General features: G+C 51.6%; 1 protein-coding gene across 1 annotated transcript; it reads right to left on the bottom strand.

Moving 5' to 3' along the window:
* Positions 1-694: 694 nt before the first annotated feature.
* CENPB (centromere protein B) lies at positions 695-3,599 on the bottom strand. The gene is made up of 2 exons (XM_049779457.1): positions 3,024-3,599; positions 695-2,914 (listed from the first exon to the last, which is right to left on the bottom strand). Exons 1-2 carry the CDS (start codon positions 3,552-3,554, stop codon positions 1,529-1,531), a joined length of 1,917 nt encoding a protein of 638 aa, XP_049635414.1. The 5' UTR covers positions 3,555-3,599; the 3' UTR covers positions 695-1,528.
* Between the last annotated feature and the right edge of the window lie 14,492 nt (positions 3,600-18,091).

The raw sequence follows: 18,091 nt of genomic DNA, 5'->3' as shown, positions 1-18,091 counted from the left end.
CTAGAACTGTTGGAGCCCGAAGGCCTCAAGAAGAGCGGGCCAGAGCAAGAGGGACTGGGACCTGGAAGCAGAAAATGGGGTAGACCAGTAGAGACCAGGCCTCACCTTTGGACTGGAGGAGGCAGGAATCACAGCCCAGGGTTGGTCAGTTCATGCTCTTCAAGGTGCACCGGCACTGTTGCTTCCATTCTGCCTTCCTCCTGCCATTGTTTACAAGGTGGGGCACAGGTGTGGAGAGGACAAGTACTAAAAAGCTTTGTGGGTTCATGAGGGCAAACAAGAGAGTCTTATAGTCCTCTAAAAACTCATTATCTGGACCACAGAAGCTGCCTCCAACACTCCTCTTTTGGCCTCTTGTCCCACTCCTGAAAAGATCTTCGGTGTATCCCAGATAGTTCAGTTCTAACCTCTGGGACTGTTAGCTCCCTCTCTCTGATTCCAACCGGCTGACCTCAAGACTTGTGTGACCTGGAAGCAGTACAGGGCCATGAGTTTCTTTAAACTAATGCTCAGCCAGGTGCAGGGAGGACCTAGATGGCACTTAGATAACGGCTGTGGCCCATCATCCCAGCATGGCTTTGCTTCAACACTTGCTTCCTTGGGTGTACCATGAGAGCAAGGAACCAAGGGAACCAGGAAGGAAATGTGCCCAAGACAGACAGACGCAAGCCCAGACCATGAAGGATGCACCCTCGGCTGTTAAAATGTTCACCCCCACCAAAGGGGGGGTGGACAGATTTATTGAATTTCTTTATTCAAACTGGGAAAGGGGCAGCTGGACAGCTGGACTCTGGGCCCAGCCCCAGGCACCCTGCCCAGGAATGGCCCTGCCAGAGAGGGAGGAGAGGCATGGGGCCTGCAGCTGCCCACAAGGGAAGCACCCATTATCACTCCCCTGGAGGACCTCTTGGGAACCCCCAATCTGGAAAGAGAAAACCAAGAGCCAAAGAAATATGGACTAGGCCAGAGGGCGTGGGGAGGTGGGGAAGCAGGCAGAGGGCAGGCTTGGAGCCTGCAGTTAGACTGTGCTTCTCAAGGTGGCCCAAGGGGCAGGAGTGGAGGGGCTGCCAGCCTAGGCTGGATGTTCTCTGGAGCCCTTCCCAGAATGGCTTTGGGGTCCCCTCCCACCAACAACCTGGTGCAGGGTGGCGGAGGGGAGAGGCACTCTCTGGCCGGGAGCTGCCAGGGCCCATCCCTGGCTGGGCGCTGGCTGAGTCCATCGAAGGACATAAGGTGTGCTAGCACCGGACAGCTCCCCACCCTCCCCGCCTGGACCCCTTAGCCCAGGGACAACTGGGGAGGAGGGAGGATTCTGAGAAAGAGGCAATAAGCAGGCAGTGTGGCTGACCCTGGCCCGACCGAGTTAACGGGGCCTGTTGAGGGGCCGGGGCAAAGGGACTTAAGGATCTGGGGTGCCTGGCTCTGACTCCACCCACAGCGACTGCCTGGAGTCCTCTACTCTGGGCTGTGGCTGCCACATCCAAGTCGGGGCTGCAGAACGAACGGCTCTCTGCACCGGGCCTGGGGCTCAGCTCGGATGTCCCAGAGCCCGGACCCCCGCCTGCCGAGCGTGGTTCTTCCTGGTCACATGGATGAGGTCGTGCTCCAGGTGGAGGATGTGACTCTGCACGCGGTCATCGATGGGGAAGGAGGTCAGGTACCTCTTGACCATGGCGAAGTACGCCATGGCCTCCCCGAAACTGGGCACGGGCACCTCGTCGCCGTCCTCATCGTCGTCGTCCTCCTCATCCTCGTCGTCGTCGTCCTCCTCCTCCTCCTCACTGTCTGACTCTGAGTCCTCCTCTCCTTCCAGAAAGTGGAGCGTGGGACACTGGGCCTCCTCCTGGGCACCGTAGCCCCCGAAGCTCCCTCCGGCCTCCACGACTCCCTGGGCCCAGTCCTCCGCCTCCAAGCCCTCGGAGGAGCTCTCCTCCTCCTCCTCCTCTTCCTCGTCGTCGTCCTCCTCCTCGTCCTCGCTGTCATCCGCGTTGCCCTCCTCTTCCACCTCCTCCTCCTCCTCCTCCTCGTCCCCCAGCTCTTCCCCATCTCCCCCTTCCTCCTCCTCCTCTTCCTCGCCCTCTTCCTCCTCTTCCTCCCCTGCTTCCTCCTCTTCCTCCTCCTCCCCGTCCTCCTCTTCTTCCTCCTCCTCCTCCTCCTCTTCTTCCTCTTCCTCCCCTTCGCTCTTGAGCGCCGTGGTGATGGTGGTGTTGGGGCCGCCCCCGAAGCCGGCCTCCCGAAAGCAGGCAGCGATGTGGCTGGGCTCCACGGCCTGCCAGGCGGCCGCCACGAAGTGCAGGGCCTCCATGAGGCCCAGCTGCAGGCCCGCGGGGTCCTGGCCCTCCAGCGCGGCCATGGCCTTGAAGAGCAGCGCCTGGCGGTAGTGGCCCTTCACCTGCTGCACCACGCCGCGCTCCAGGGGCTGCACCGTGCCGGGCGGGAAGAAGGCCAGCTGCACGTGCCGCAGGCCCGACGTGTCCAGGGCCTGCGCGGCCAGGCGGCCGGCCAGCAGCAGGACGCGGCGCGACTCGGCCGCCATGCGCGCGTCCAGCGCCTTGAGGTACTTGGCCAGGGCCTGCGTGGTCACGCCGCCCTTGGCGTTGGCGGTGTAGTCGCAGGGCAGCCCGGCCTGGCCGGCGCGGGGCTTGGCCGACTTGCCGGCCACCAGCGGGGCCAGCTTCTCGCTGCCGTCGGCGTTGGCGCACAGCAGGACGCTCAGGCGCTGGGTGGCCCGCCGCGGCCGCGCCCGGGCCCGGGCCCTGGCCCGCGCCCGCCCGTCGGTGCCGCTGCCCCCGCCGCCCAGCCCGGCCGCGGGGTCGGCGAGCAGGTCGTACCACAGGCTGGTCTCCACGGCGCTGAACACGTCCTGCGAGGCGTAGCCCTCGGCCACGGCGCCGGGCCCGGGCGGCGGCTCCTCCTCGCAGGCGCCTCTTGGGCACCCTGGCCCGCGCCGGCGCCGGCCCCGGCCCCGGCCCCGGCGCCGTCGCGCGCGCGCCAGCCCGCGGGCAGCAGCGCGGTGCCATCGCTCTCCCGCTCCCGCTCCCGGTCCCGCTCCCGCTCCCGCTCCGGGGGGCGGCGGCGGGCGGGCTGGCGGGCGCGTGGGCGGCGGCGGGCGTGCGGGGCGCGGCGGGGCGCGCGCGGGCGCCGCCCCCGCAGGACAGCACGCCGTGGCGCCGGCGGAAGCGGTCGAGCCAGCCGTTGGACGCCGTGAAGTCGTCCATGCCCAGCTCCTCGGCGATGCGCAGCGCCTTCTCCTTGAGGATGATGCCCTTGACGGGCAGCCCGGCCGCGCGGATCTGCTGGAACCAGGCGATGAGCAGCCCCTCGAGCTTGTCGTAGGGCGACAGCTTGTTGGTCTTGCGGCAGGTGGAGGCCACGCCGTACTTGCGCTCGGACGCCAGGATGGCGCGCTTGTTCTTGAGGATGGTGCTCAGCGTGGACGGCGGGATGTTGAAGCGCCGCGCGATCTCGCCCTTGCGCAGGTCGGGGTTCGCCTCCACCTCCTGGATGATGCGCGACTTCTCCCGGAACGTCAGCTGCCGCCGCTTCGGGCCCATCGCGGACGCGGACGCGGACGCGGGCGAGGCGCGGCGCGCCCCCCGCCCCGGGGCCCGGCCGGCGCCACCGCCGCCGCCCCGGGGCGGGGGGCACCCCGGGCCCGAGGCGGGGGGACGCCCGGCGGGCGCGGCGGGCACCCACGCTCCCGCGGCCGGGCTCCGCGCGCGGGGCGGCCCGAGCCGGGGACACCTCCGGGCGGCGGCGGGCGGCGGCGGCGGCGGGGGCGCGGCGGGCGGGCGGGCGGCGCGGGATCTCGCGGGACGGGGCGCAGGAAGTGGCGCGGGCGGGCGGGCGGCCGGGAGCGCGGCGCGCGGGGCGGAGCGGGCGGAGCGGGATCTCGCGGGAAGCTCGGGGACGCCCGGCGCCGCCCTTCCGCCCGCCCCGCGCCTCCCCGCGCCGCTCCGTGCCGCGCCGTGCCGCGCCGTGGCCGCCGCCGGGCGGCGCTGCGGCCTGCGGGATGCGCACGGGCCCCGGGCATCCCAACCCGCCACCCGCTCGCTCGCCCGCCCACCCCGCGCGCCCGGCCCGGGAGCGCGTCCTGCGAGGGGGAGGGCGAGCCCCCCGCGGCGCCCCTCTTCTCCTGGCCGGCCAGCCCGCGCGCGACCTTTGGGACACCCCCGGCCCTCTCCACGCGCGACCGTGGAGGCGCGTCCCCACGCCCGTCTGCGCCCCGGACGGACTCCCGCCGCTTTCCCTCCGACTTTCTCGCGCGAAACTGGCCTCCGTTCGGATCTACCTTAGCAGCTTTCTGTTTTTTTGGGTTTTTTTGCTTTTGGGTCACACCCGGCTTTGCTCAGGGGTTCCTCCTGGCTCTGCGCTCAGAAATCGCCCCTGGCAGGCTCAAGTGGGGAACCCTTGGGATGCCATGTGGGATTCCAACCATCGTCCTTCCGCGTGCAATGCACCGTGCTATCTCTCCAGCCCCACCAACCCGCTTTCTAATGCTATTCTGTTCTGTTCTTTTTTCTTTTTCTTTTTTTTTTTTTTTTTTTTGGTTTTTGGATTTTTTGGGTCACACCCGGCGGTGCTCAGGGGTTACTCCTGCCTGTCTGCTCAGAAATAGCTCCTAGCAGGCACGGGGGACCGTATGGGACACCGGGATTCGAACCAACTGCCTTTGGTCCTGGATCCGCTGCTTGCAAGGCAAACACCTCTGTGCTATCTCTCCTGGCCCGCTATTCTGTTCTTGAGATTTTGGATGAACACTGATCTGTCTGTCTCCTGCGGTGACGCGTTTCTTTGACTTCTGGTTGCCTCGGGGACCCTCGTGGTTCTGCGCTCAGGTATCATCACTCCTAGCGGGTTTGGGGTACTACCCTATGGCATGCCAAGGTTGACCTGGAGCGAAGCAAGCACTCGCTCTGGCTAGCCCCCATTTAGTTTACTTTGGTAAATTATACTACTTAATTTTTTTCTCGAACTGTGCTCAGGGATCACTCCTGGTGATGCTTGGGGACCATCTAGGGTGCTGGGATTGATGGAGCCTTTCTTTGTCCCGCTGCGTCCAAGGCAAAAATTTCCCACAGCTGTACTAGCTCTCTGGGCTCCATACAGTTTTGAATGTTTCACGACAATCTCACAATCTACAGATAAAACTCTTAACATCTTCGTGTGTCGATTGCTGGACTTTTCCATGCCTATCACCATTATTATTTGCACCTGCTGAAACAACATCTACACGAACACGACAGACACACACAAATTCCTGCAAATTCAAACTCATGCACCACACACATAATAGTGTGACAAACTCTTAATTTGACCCCGTGGCGGTGTTTTTGAAAAATTAGCATGGGGAGTGGTCGGAGAGGAAAGCTATGATCCAGAGGAGAAAGAATCTGAGGATCTGGGCTGGAGACTTGTTTACACTAGGAAGAAAAGAGAACTAAGGACAGTGTCTTACATGGTATAAGGTTAGAGCTCAAGAAAATGTTAATAAAAACCTCATAAAGAACCATTGAGTTGGGGGCCAAAGAAATAGCATAGAGGTAAGACTTTTTGCCTTGCATGCAGAGGGACAGTGGTTCAAATTCCGGCATCCCATAGGGTCCCTTGAGGCTGCCAGGAGAGATGTCTGAGCATAGAGCCAAGATGACCGCCTGCTCTGCCAGGTATGACCCAAAAACCAAAAACCAAAAAAAAAAAAAAAAAAGAAAGGAACCAAACATACCTCTACTGCTCTGGAAACCAGGGGAATAAAGTATAAGTCATTGATGTTTCAGTATTTCTCTTTTCATATGTTTGTTTTTTTTTTTTTTTTTTTTTTTTTTTTTTTTTTTTTTTTTTGGTTTTTGGGCCACACCCGGTGACGCTCAGGGGTTACTCCTGGCTATGCGCTCAGAAGTCGCTCCTGGCTTGGGGGACCATATGGGACGCCGGGGGATCGAACCGCGGTCCGTCTCCTAGGCTAGCGCAGGTAAGGCAGGCACCTTACCTCGAGCGCCACCGCCCGGCCCCCCTTTTCATATGTTTTTAGACCTTTGAGTTCTGTGAACTTCTAGTTTTATCCTATGTCCATGCTTCTCTTATATATTTGTCTTTGATTTTCAGGTGCTTTTTATATACTGTAAACATAAAATCTTCCTTGTTTACTTTGATTTTGAGGTCACATCTGGAAATGCTCAGGACTAGCTCCTGGCTCTGAACTCAGGAGTTGCTCCTGGTGAGGTTTGGAATATCATGTTGGGATGTCAGGGATGGAATCTGGGTTGGCAACATGCAAGGCAAACTTCATGCCTACTGTATTATTTTTCCAGCCCTAAACATTAAATCTTAAAATATTTTGCAACTGTTAACGTCCTTTCTGCCTCTTATCCTTTAAACTTTGGAATCCTAAATAACTTATCTTTCTTCCTCAGAGGTCACCTGGTGATGCACAGGGAACTTTTTGATGCTGGAAAAAAAATTGAACCTGGGCCTCCCACAACATGCCCAGTCCTTTGTTTATTTTTTCTCTTATTTATATATTGGTTTTTGATCCACACCCAACGATGCTCAGGGGTTATTCCTGGCTCTGTGCTCAGAAATTGCTCTTGGCAGGCTCAGGGGACAATATGGGATGCCAGGAATCAAACCAGGTCGGCCACATGCAAGGCAAATGCCCTACCACTGTGCTATCTCTCCGGCCCTGTGCCCAGTCCTTTGATCTCTCTCTTTCTCTTTCAACAATTTTTGATCTTTAAGGGAATAGGTCTGCCTATTTTTAAAATATTTATTCTAGGTTTTGTATTTCACCTAGAGAGGCCCAACCACTCCTGAGATAGCTTTTAAATCCAATCATAAGGTCTAAAGACATGAGGAGACTTTTTCCTATGGGAGTAGGCCAGCAGTGATGCCTATTCATATCACTGGATGGAAGTGCATCTAGAGCTACATGACACAGGACTGCTTCCTATTGTATGTCAGGAAGTGGGTCTGAATTTGGAGGAGGAAGGATCTTGGCCACACCTGGCACAGTTCAGAGGCAAGTTCCAGCAGTGCTCAGAGGATCATATTTAGTGCTAAAGATTGAACCAGAATTAGAATGCAAATTGAGAATGTAACCTCTGTATTATCCTTCCAGTCCTGTACATGTATTTCAGGGCGATGGGTTTCAGGGCATTCTCCTGGTTCTGTGTTCAGGGATTCTTTCTGGCAGGACTTGGAAATTATATGGGGTACGAGGAACCAAACCCAGGTCATCTGCATGTAAGGCAAATTCCCTACCTGCTGTACTATCTCTCTGGTTCCCTTGTATCTGCATTTTAGTGGTTTCATTCATATGCTCAGTATGTAATTCTTGCTTTTATTTGCTTTGGGGGGGCACACCCAGCAGTGCTCAGAGTTTACCCCTGGTGGGGCTCAGGGGATTATATGTATTGCATATATATACAATATATATGGGTTGGTCATATGCAAGGGAAATTCCCTATCACTGTACTTACTATTGCTTGGGTCCTCATATGTCCCTTTTGCCTCCCCTTCTGTCTTGGCTTAAAATTCATGGGTGATTGGGTGAATTAAATGTGGGTGGATGGGCTTTCCTACCCCACTACTTCCAATTTTTCTTCAATGAAAGCAGAGAATGGAGGGCTGGAGCAATAGCACAGCAGGTAGGGAACTTGATTTGCACACGGCTGACCAGGTTTGACCCCCAGAATCCTACATCATATGGTCCCCTGAACCCACCAGGGGTGATTCCTGAGCACAGAGCCAGGCATAACACCCGAGCACTATGAGGTGTAGCCTCAAAACAAAAACAAAACAAAACAAAAAAACAGAATGATGATGGATATGAAGAACAGTGGAACAGCTGTATCGAGCCCTGTAAGCAGTTATGGACAGTCAAATTCAAGAGAAGGGATTCCAGGAATCTAACCTGGTCAGCCACATGTAAGGTAATTATTTGCCCTACCCACTGTGCTATAGCGCCACCCACCCCCAACTCTCCCATTTAAAGTGTACAAGGGGTGGCCGGAGAGATAGCATGGAGGTAAGGCGTTTGTCTTGCATGCAGAAGGATAGTGGTTCAAATTCCAGTATCCGATATGGTCCCCCGAGCCTGCCAGGAGCGATTTCTGAGCGTAGAGCCAGGAACAACTCCTGAGCACTGTCGCGTGTGACCCAAAAAACAAAACAAAAAAAAAAAGTAAAATAAAGTGTACAAGGGCTGGAACAATAATACATTGGGTAGGCTGCTTGCCTTGCAATCAGCCAACCAAATCATCAAGTACCGTATTTTCTGGCATATAAGACGACTTTTGAAACAAAAAAAAGTCAACCGAAAATCGGGGGTCGTCTTATACGCCGAGTATATCCTGAAAAATGTTTCAATATGCCGCTAAATGAAAATTGTCTGAATATTGCCACAAAACGAATTTTCCAACTCGATCCTGCACCAACCACTGCCAGGCTGCTTGGACCGCCTCTCTCACTCAGCCAATCCAAGCAGGCTTTTGATGCATGCAAATGAGACACTGTTCTGCACCAATCACTGCAAGGCTGCTCGGACCGCCTCTCTAACTCAGCCAATCCAAGCAGGCTTTTTATGCATGCAAATTGGACAATGTTCTGGACCCGAATCCACACTGTCAAAAGCCTGCTCAGATTGGCCAGAGTCAGAGAGGAAGTCTATGACAGTATAACCTTTGGACCTTTGCTTGTTGTGATTGGCTCACTGCAGAAGATACAGTTGCAGCACAGGAACATTCAGTCTTATACAGCAAATATAGGCCTAAACCTATGTTTTAACTGTAAAATTAGGGGGTCGTCTTATACGCCCAGTTGTCTTATATGCCGGAAAATACAGTACCATATATGGTCTCCTGAGCCCACTAGGAGTAATTCCTGAACACACAGCCAGGAGTAACTTTTGAGCATTGCCAGGTATGGCCCAAAAACAAAATATAAAAAATAAAGTGTAGGGGCCAAAGAGATAGCATGGAAGTAGGGCAAGTTTGCCTTGCATGCATAAGGACAGCAGTTTGAATCCCGGCATCCTATATGGTCCCCCGAGCCTGCCAGGAGCGCTTTCTGAGCGTAGAGCCAGGAGTAACCCCTGAGCACTGCCGGGTGTGACACCCCCCTCCCATAAAATAAAGTGTACGACACAGATATGTGCAATTACCATCATAGTCAATTTGAGGACATTTTTACGACCTTATAAATCACATGTCCTTTCGGGGCCAGAATGATAGCACAGTAGGTAGGAGGGCATTTGCCTTGCATATGACTTTTCTGGATTCAATCTCCAGCATATCCCAAGCATGCCAGGAGTTAACACCTGAGCACCTCTGGATGTAGCCCGAAAACAACCCCAAAAAACCACATACGGGGCCGGGCGGTGGCGCTAAAGGTAAGGTGCCTGCCTTACCTGCGCTAGCCTAGGAGACGGACCGCGGTTCGATCCCCCGGCGTCCCATATGGTCCCCCAAGCCAGGAGCGACTTCTGAGCGCATAGCCAGGAGTAACCCCTGAGCGTTACCGGGTGTGGCCCAAAAAACAAAAAACAAAAACAAAAAAAAACCACATACACTTTAGCTATCATTTCCCTCCCCATTTTCCCCTATTACCCAGTGCCAAGAAACCAATGATCTACTTTCTGTTTATAGGCTTTAGACATTCCACATATATGGAATTATATAACATGTATCTTTTATGACTGGTTTCTTTCACATAGCACCAAAATTTGAAGATTCTGCCATGATGTAGCATCTCTCAACACTTGATTCTTGTAGCCAAAATAGTATACAGGTAAGGTGTTTGTACAGGCTAACCTAGGTTTTATCCTCAGCACTGCAAATGGTTCCCTGATCATCTCCAGGAGGAAACCCTAAGTGCCACTGGGGGTGCCTCCCACACTCCAACAACAAAACACTTTATTCTTTTTTTTTTTTTTTTCCTGTTTTTGGGTCACACCCAGCAGCGCTCAGAGATTACCTGGCTCTACACTCAGAAATCACCCCTGGCAGGCACGGGGGACCATATGGGATGCCGGGATTCGAACCACCGTCCTTCCAGATGCAAGGCAAACACCTTACCTCCATGCTACTCTCCGGCCCCACTTTATTCTTTTTCTTGCAGAGCCACACCCAGTGTTCCACATCCAGTGATGGTCAGGGGTTACTCCTGACTGTGCACTCAAGAATGCATAAAAAAGTCAAGGGACTATGTGGAATGCTGGGAAAGAACTTGATTCATTCTTCTTTATTTTTTTTTTATGGAGGAACACTGTCCATTTGTTTAATATCCCAGTCATTTCTACCTTTCAATAAATATGAGTACATGCCTTTTCTTTTAGGCCACACCCTGCTGTGCTCAGGGCTCACTTCTGACTCTGTTCTTTTGTTTGTTTGTTTGTTTGTTTGTTTGTTTTTGGGCGACACCCATTTGATGCTCAGGGGTTACTCCTGGCTATGTGCTCAGAAATCACCCCTGGCTTGAGGGAACCATATGGGACACCTGGGGATCCAACCACAGTTCGTCCTAGGCTAGCGCTTGCAAGGCAGACACCTTACCACTAGCGCCACCTCTCCGCCCCGGCTCTGATCTTTTTTTTGTTTGGTTTGGTTTGGTTTGGTTTGGTTTTCGGTCACACCTGACAGCGCTCAGGGGTTACTCCTGGTTCTACACTCAGAAATCGCTCCTGGAAGGCTCAAGGGACCATCTGGGACCATATGGGATACCGGGATTCGAACCAATGTCTTTCTGCATGTAAGGAAAATGACCTACCTCCATGCTATCTCTCCAGCCCCTTGGCTCTGTTCTTTTTGCTTGTTTGTTTGTTTGTGTTTGTTTTTGGGTCACACCCGGCAGTGCTCAGGAGTTACTCCTGGTTCTATACTCAAAAATCACTCCTGGCAAGCTCAGGGAACCATACGGGTTGCCGGTATTCGAACTACCATTCTTCTGCATGAAAGGCAAACGCTCTACCTCCATGCTGTCTCTCCAGCCCCTGGCTCTGTTCTTAAGGATCACTCATTACAGGCCTCTGGTATATTTGGGTGCTGGAGATTAAATGCAGGTCAGTTGTGTGTAAGGCAAGCACCCTGTACAATCTCTCTAAAATGAATAATATTTTGAACATTTTTGCACATATCTAAGTGCATATATGCTTCCATTTTCTTGGTTCTATACCTCAAAGTAGAATTACTGGATCATAATAGTAACTGCATCATTTGATGAATTGCCTTATTTTCTTTTTTCTTTTTGGATCATACTCGGCAGTGCTCAGAGGTAAGGCATTTGCCTTTCATGCAGAAGGTCATTGGTTCGAATTCCGGCATCCCATATGGTCCCCCAAAGAGCCTGCCAGGAGCGATTTCTGTGCATGGAGCCAGGAGTAACCCCTGAACACTGACAGGTGTGACCCAAAATCAAAAAATAATAAAATAAAGGAGCCAGAGAGATAGCATGGAAGTAGGGTGTTTACCTTGCATGCAGAAGGACGGTAGTTCGAATCCCAGCATCCCATATGGTCCCCCGAGCCTGCCAGGAGCGATTTCTGAGCATAGAGCCAGGAGGAGCCCCTGAGTGCTGCCAGGTTTGACCCAAAAACCAAAAGAAAAAAAAGAAATCGCTCCTGGCAGGCTCGGGGGACCATATGGGATGCCAAAATTCAAACCACCGTCCTTCTGCATGCAAGGCAAACACACTATTTTCATGCTATCTCTCAGGCCCCTGAATTGCCATATTGAGATCATGTGTTTTGTTTTGTTTTTTTGTTTTTTTTTTTTTTAGGCTATACTTAGTGGTGCTCTGGGTTTACTCCTGACTCTGCACTCAGAGATAATTTCTGGTGGAGATTAGGGGCCAGATGGGTTCTGGGTATTGAAATCAGGTTGGCCATGTACAAGGCAAGTGCCTGCCTGTTTTACTCGCCAGCCCCACGATCAAATGTGTTTAATTAATATTTTTGATTTGGGGACCACACCTAGCTGTGCTCAGGGTTTACTGCTGGCTCTGAGCTCAGAAATCGCTTCTGGCAGACTTGGGGGACTATCTGAGAAACTGGGGAAGGAACCCAGGTTCGTCCCGAGTCAGCCATATGCAAGGCTGACACCTTACCACTGTGCTATCTCTCTGGCTCTTATTTTATTTTATTTTTTTGGTTTTTGGGTCACACCCGGCAGCGCTCAGGGGTTACTCCTGGCTCTATGCTCAGAAATCGCTCCTGGCAGGCTCAGGGAACCATATGGGATGCCAGGATTTGAACCACCGTCCTTCTGCATGGAAGGCAAATGCCTTACCTCCATGCTATCTCTCCGGCCCTGTCTGGCTCTTATTTTTAATTAATTTTAAAATCATACCTGTTCTTGGGGTGGGAGAGACAGTTTCCTGGCTCTGCAATCAGAAATCGCTCCTAGCAGGCTTGGGGGATTGTATCAGATGTCAGATCAAACCTGGGTCAGTCCTGATGTGTAGCTTACAAGGCAAACACCCTAATGCTGTGCTATCAATTCCAGCCTAAGGGGAACACTTTATTTATTTATTTATTTTGGTTTTTGGGTCACACCCGGCAGCACTCAATTAGGGGTTCCTCCTGGCTCCATGCTCAGAAATCACCCCTGGCAGGCACAGGGGACCATATGGGATGCCAGGATTTGAACCACCGACCTTCTGCGTTCAAAGCAAATACCTTACCTCCATGCTGTCTCTCAAGTCCCCAGGGGGAACACTTTAAACCACATTATTAGGACAAAAAATTTCATTGGAGCTGGAGAGATAGAGGAGAGTAAGGTACTTGCCTTGCATGCATCTGATCTAATTCAATCCCTGGCACCATATATGATCCCCCAAACAGTGTTAGGTGTGATCCACAAACAGAGCCGGAAGTAAGCCCTGAGCACTGCGGAAGTGGCCCCCAAACAAACAAAAAACATTGAATCACCTTATTCTATCATTCTGAGACTATACCTGAAGGATATTTTTCTGTACATAATGTTTTTAATGGGGTTGGCCACACATTTGTAAACTGTATGGTAAATATCCTTTCACATCTATAATTATCTACATCAGTGATTTTCAAACTTTTTCTTCAGAGGGACCTTTCTTTAAGAGACTATTTTATTTGTTTTTTGGTTTGGTTTTGGTTTATGGGCCACACCCGGTGACTCTCAGGGTGACTCCTGGCTATGCACTCAGAAATCGCTCCTGGCGTGGGAGACCATATGGGACGCTGGGGGATTGAACTGCAGTCTGTCCTAGCCTAGGATGCCTTACCCCTTGTGCCACTGCTCCAGCCCTTAAAAGACTATTTTTGAGACCAGAGTAATAGCTCAATGTATGTATTTGGGAGGTCCAAATGCAGACCCCAGAGTGCCATCAGAAACTCTGAACACAGATGCCGAGAGTAGTCCCAATGACACCAGCCCCCACCTCCTACAAAAAACTGTTTCCTTTTTTTCTTTTTGGGTCACACTCAGGGTGCTCAGTGTTTATTCCTGGCGCTTGACTCAAGGATCACTTGGGGCCCATATTAGGTGTCAGGGATCAAATTTGGGTTGGCTGCATGCCCTACCCGCTGTACTATTGGTCTGGCTCCCAAAGGACTAGTTTCAGGCCAGGAAGGTAATTCAAAGATCTGAAGAACATACTTATTTTATTTTTAATTTGAGGGTCATACCCTGCAATACTTAGGGGTTACACCTGGCTCTGCACTCAGGAATCACCCAGTTTTTCAGGTGGGGGGGACATATGGGATACTAAGGCTAGAACCTCAGTTTGGTGAATGCAAGGCAAATAAATGCCCTACCCACTGTACTATCTCTCCAACCCTGAAGCACATACATTTTGCATGTAGGAAGCCAGGGTCTGATCCCTGGATCTTCATAATGCCCCCAAGCACTGCCAGGAGTAAGTGATCTCAAAGCACTCCACTTGGAGTAATCCCTGAGCATTGCTTGTTATGGGTACCCCTACCACCAACCATTTCTAGAACTCAAAAAGTTACCACTTAATACAAAAAAATACTTACTGGCCACCTTCCAGGTACAGGCACCTGTTTCTCTGCTCATTCTAAAATTTGTAGAGCACTTCCCTTGCTTGCATGAGGCCTGGCACTGCCAGGAAGTGGGAGAGGGAACTGGGAGAAGTTATGTGGACTGGGCATGGACTAGCATGAGGATCTTGCCAACATGCCATCACTTTTCTCCTCTTTTACCAGGCCCATGGAGTCATGCCAAAATTTATTATGAGCCTGGAGTTGGAAGTATACAAACCAGTGCCAGACAGGGCTCCTGCCCCCAGAAGTGTCATTATGACCAGGGCTGGAAAGACAGTACAACAGGTTCTTGCCTTGCTCCTAGCCAAACCAGATTCAATCCCTAGCATCCCATTTGGTTCCCCTCTACACTGCCAGGAGTAATTCCTGAGCACAGATCCAGGAGTAGCCCCTGATCATCATTGGGTGTGCTGCCCCAAAAGAAGTGTCATTGTAACCTGGCTGGATTTCAGAAGTAAACTTCTCCCTATGGTGGTTACAAATATTCATTTTAGTTTCTGTTTATTGACTTGTTTAAAACTGCATTTATTCCTCAAGCATTACTGTGCATGGCTCTGGAGGCACTTTCTACCAGTACTATAATCCTAGAAGCCCACCCCCCATGGGATATGGTCCTGAAGACCCTCACAGACACCCCAACAAAGTAGGCTCAGAGCAACAATGCATTCATTATTTTTTTGTTTTGTTTTGTTTTTTTGGGCCACACCTGGTGACACTCAGGGGTTACTCCTGGCTATTCAGAAGTCACTCCTGGCTTGGGGGACCATATGGGACGCCAGGGGATCGAACCGCAGTCCGTCCTAGGCTAGCGCAGGCAAGGCAGGCACCTTACTTCTAGCGCTACCGCCCGGCCCCAACACACTGAACATTAAACCATCAGACCTGCTTAGCTGAGTATCACTGAGCAAGTCCCCAACCCCCTAAACATTGTTTGGGAGGTTTCCCACCCCTAAAGCAAACGAACCAATAAGCCCCTGGGACTAGAGAGATAGTAGAGGTTAAGGAACTTGCCCTGTCTGCCATGGACCTGGGTTCAGTCCCTGGCAGTTCCTGCATATAGTCTCCCAGACCCAACAGGAGTGGTCCCTGAGCACAAACCCAGAAGTGAGCCCTGAACACTACCAGGTGTGGCCCAAAAGGGAAAAAAAAAATCCCCAAATCCTGAACATGTGCCCTATGACTTAATTGGCAAAAGAAGATACAGGAAGAAGCAGAATATAGTGTGTGAGATGCCCAGGAATACTCTGTGGTCCTGAATCCCTGCCATTGTCTAGCAAAGTCCTGTTGGTGGGATTTGAGGACTTTAAGAGTCTTAACTACCAGGGGCTAGAGTGGTGGCGCAGTGGTAAGGGCTTTGCATGCAGCTGACCCAGAACGGACTGGGATTCCATCACCCGGCATCCCACATAGTCCCCCAACCCAGGAGCAATTTTTGAGCGCATAGCCAGGAGTAACCCCTGAGTGTCACTGGGCGTGGCCCAAAAACCAAAAAGGAAAAAAAATAGTCTAACTCCGGGCTCCCAACCAAATCATGGAAAGAGAGAGGGGGATAACGAGTTGGGGAACAGCTGCTGTGTAAGTTTTGAAGATACAGCCTTCCGGGCAGCTTCCTTAGTGTTGGTTTGGTGACGGGGGGAGGTCCCTTAGTCCATGGTTGTGGGAGGAAGTCCCTGTCATGGCTGTGTGTAGTGGCTACAGGCCACCTCTGGGTGATGAAGGAAACTGCCTTGCCTGACAGGCTGGTGGTGCTCAGCACTGTCTGGGGCTGGGCTCAGTGTTGAGAAAAGGGAAGGTCCAGATCACCTTGGTTATGCATCTCAGGGGAGACTGGAATCTCCCTATTTTTCTCTACATGCACCCCAGCCCTCCAGGCACTCCTTTCTGTCACCCCATCCATCCAGCTTCCTGGAGGGTTGAGACTCTATTGGAAGGTCGAAAGTGGCACCTCATTTTTGTGTTTTGGAGGGGCAAACCTGCAGTGTTCAGGGGCCAATCCTGTTTATGCTTATGGTTCAGTACTGGCAGTGTACAGGTGACTACTGTATATACTCGAGTAAAAGACAAACCACTAGGGGCTGGAGAGATAGCATGGAGGTAGGGCGTTTGCCTTTCATGCAAGAGGTCATCGGTTCGAATCCCAGCGTCCCATATGGTCCCCCGTGCCTGCCAGGAGCAATTTCTGAGCATGGAGCCAGGAGTAACCCCTGAGCACTGCCGGGTGTGACCCAAAAACCACAAAAAAAAAAAAAAAGAAAGAAAAAAAAAAAAGACAAACCACTAATTTTACCCTAACAACTAGGAAAACTTAGTGATTCGAGTATAAGCTGAGGCACAAAATGCAGCAGCCACTGGTAAATTTCAAACATAAAAATATATACCCAAAACTATTACAGTAATTGAGGAATAAGTAGGTTAAATTTTTTTTTATTTTGGTTTTTGGGCAACACCCGGCAGTGCTCAGGGGTTACTCCTGGCTGTCTGCTCAGAAATAGCTCCTGGCAGGCACGGGGGACCATATGGGACACCGGGATTCGAACCAACCACCTTTGGTCCTGGATCGGCTGCTTGCAAGGCAAACGCCGCTGTGCTATCTCTCTGGGCCCTAAATATTTTTCAATATTTATTGCTAAAGAAAACTAGCAACAATAACTTTAAAACTTTAAAGTGCAGAAAACAATACCTTAACAGGGAATCGAGCTAAAATCACAAAGGTTAAAATGCTTCAAAACTGGATTCCTCCTTCTCATCCTCTGTATATCCAAACAGAGCTTCAGCTATCTCTGATGTGAGGGTCTCAGCATAGACATTGTCATCTTCAGTGCTGTCGGTCCCATACAAAGCGCAGAATACTGTGGGTTATAAGACTGACGCGCTGCCTACTGCGCTAAGGAGGCAACTGAATATTGTGGGTTAAATAGTTCAGTTCAGCCGCCTACTTCTTCAGCTCAGCCTGGACTTGTAGACTGAGCTGAAGCACCGCCCCCTCCAGCAGACGGCAGAAGAGGATTAGAGACTACGTGCATTTGATTCAGTACAAATTTTGTGCCAACCTCTATGGAAAGCGATACGGAGATTCCTCCAAGACCTGGGAATTGAGCTCCCATACAATCCAGCTATACCACTCCTAGGGATATACCCTAGGAACACAAAAAATACAATACAAAAATCCCTTCCTCACACCTATATTCATTGCAGAGCTATTTACAATAGCCAGACTCTGGAAACAACCAAGATGCCCTTCAACAGATGAATGGCTAAAGAAACTGTGGTACATATACACAATGGAATATTATGCAGCCGTCAGGAGAGATGAAGCCATGAAATTTTCCTATACATGGATGTACATGGAATCTATTATGCTGAGTGAAATAAGTCCGAGGGAGAGAGACGCAGAATAGTCTCATTCATCTATGAGTTTTTTATTTTTTTTAAAAAAAAAGACATTTTTGCAATAATTCTCAGAGACAGAGAGGAGAGCTGGAAGGTCCAGCTCATGACATAAAGCTCACCACAAAGTGTGGTGAGTGCAGTTAGAGAAATAACTACACTGAGAACTATCACAACAATGTGAATGAATGACGGAAGTGAAAAGCCTGTCTAGAGTACAGGCAGGGGTTGGGTGGGGAGGAGGGAGACTTGGGACATTGGTGGTGGGAATGTTGCACCAGTGAAGGGAGGTGTTACATGACTGAAACCCAACTGCAATCATATTTGTAATGAAGGTGTTTAAATAAAGATATTAATATAAAAAATTTTGTGCCGGAAAAACTCGGTTTATACTCAAATATATATGGTATATGCTGGACTCTCAGCAAGCAAGGGACGTACTTGCTTGCAACACCTTCCCAACCCAAGCCTTGTACTTTAGCCCAAGGTACATCTCTTTTTGTGGGTGCCACACCCAATGTACTCAAGGGTTACTCCTGGCTCTGCACTCAGGAATTATTCCTGGCAGAGCTTGGCAGACCCTATGGGAATCTGGGGATTGACCTGGGTCAGCCTCATGCAAGGCTAGCAAGTGCCATCTCTCCAGCCCCACTAAGCAGCATCTCTGGA

The sequence above is a fragment of the Suncus etruscus genome, chromosome 9 (genome assembly GCF_024139225.1).
Source record: "Suncus etruscus isolate mSunEtr1 chromosome 9, mSunEtr1.pri.cur, whole genome shotgun sequence".
Taxonomy (NCBI): Eukaryota; Metazoa; Chordata; class Mammalia; order Eulipotyphla; family Soricidae; genus Suncus; species Suncus etruscus.
The sequence above is the reverse complement of the archived record's forward strand: the minus strand, read 5'-3'. Positions and strand labels throughout refer to the sequence as shown.